Here is a 1248-nt window from a genome sequence, read left to right on the forward strand (position 1 = left end):
TTGAAAAATAAAAAAAAAAAAAATAAATTTAAAAAAAAAAAGAATGGGTCGTCCTAAATCCAAAAAAATGTTAGAAATATCTGTAGTTCATAAAAAGTTTGTCAACCATACATATAATTCCAGAACTACATGCATATTTATTGCCACATTCATTTTAAAACAAATATTGTGAAAGACTACCCACAGTGTGAGAAATGTCACCTAAATGCTAAAATAACCTGTAAGTATAAATTCTTAATGGTAGGTTTCTTGTCTATCATTAAAATAAGTATCAGCTTCTCATCTACTTTCAATTTTGCTGAATGCCACTCACTTACAACTTAACTATAATGATTCAAAATATCCAGTTAAAGTTTTTCACCTGAGATTTTTAAATTTTCCCCCAATTCCTCCAAGTCATGATTTATTTGAAAAACTCAGTGTAAGAATTATTTACAAACCTCCATCCATCCTTCTGGAGATAACTGAAGGCTCCATCAACAACACTGGCAAAGAACTGCCCGCCTGTGATGAAAAGGGTGTTAATGGTGACTAACCGGCCTCTTAAGTTAGGTGGAGAGACTTCCGCAATGTACACCGGCACTGTCATAGAAGCAATGCCTAGGAGGAAACAGAAGTGAACAGGACACATTTACTCAAGATTTCTACTGTTGCTGTAAATATTAACCCAGTCAAAAACACAGACATAAATATGTGGGCTTGGTTTCCTACCTTAAACAAAGATTACTACATACTTAACACTTTTTTTATACATAACTTATCTGAGGCTAATGCAGATGAGTATGTGAGATACCAGTATTATTTTTTTACATTACTTGAAAGCCTAATAAATGTACCTCTATGGACTGAAGGGAACTTTACAGTGCTTAATTGTGTTGTGACTTTTTTTTCCTTCTCTCCTCTCCTCTCCCCTCCCCTTTTTCCTTTTTCGTGTTCTCTCTCTCCTTCCCTTCCTCCTTCGCTCCCTCCTTCCTTCCCTCCCTCCTATCCTTTCCTTCTGCTTCTGGGTCTTCAGGGTAACATTCCCTGCCTTTTCCTTCCCTCTTCTTCCTCTCCTCTCCTCTCCTCTCCTCTCCTCTCCTCTCTTCTCCTCCCCTTTACTCTGTTCTCCTGTGCTTCTATGTTCTCTGTCTCTCACTTTGTCTCTCTGTTTCTGTCTCTATCTCTGTCTCTGTCTGTCTCTGTCTTTCTCTGCCTCCCTGTCTCTCTGTCTGTCTCTGTTCTATCTCTCTCTGTCTCTCTGTCTCT

At 38.1% G+C, this 1248-nt stretch overlaps 1 protein-coding gene across 1 annotated transcript in view; it reads right to left on the reverse strand.

Moving 5' to 3' along the window:
• Positions 1–1248, reverse strand: part of LOC101578521 (proton myo-inositol cotransporter-like) — a gene marked incomplete at its 3' end in the record, with an annotated part of 110969 nt that overhangs the window by 47675 nt on the left and 62046 nt on the right. The window contains exon 2 of the mRNA XM_023708601.1: positions 441–600. Coding sequence (XP_023564369.1) covers positions 441–600 — 160 coding nt within the window. The remainder of the gene's footprint in view (positions 1–440; positions 601–1248) is intronic.

The sequence above is a fragment of the Octodon degus genome, unplaced genomic scaffold (genome assembly GCF_000260255.1).
Source record: "Octodon degus isolate 3935 unplaced genomic scaffold, OctDeg1.0 scaffold00409, whole genome shotgun sequence".
NCBI lineage: Eukaryota > Metazoa > Chordata > Mammalia > Rodentia > Octodontidae > Octodon > Octodon degus.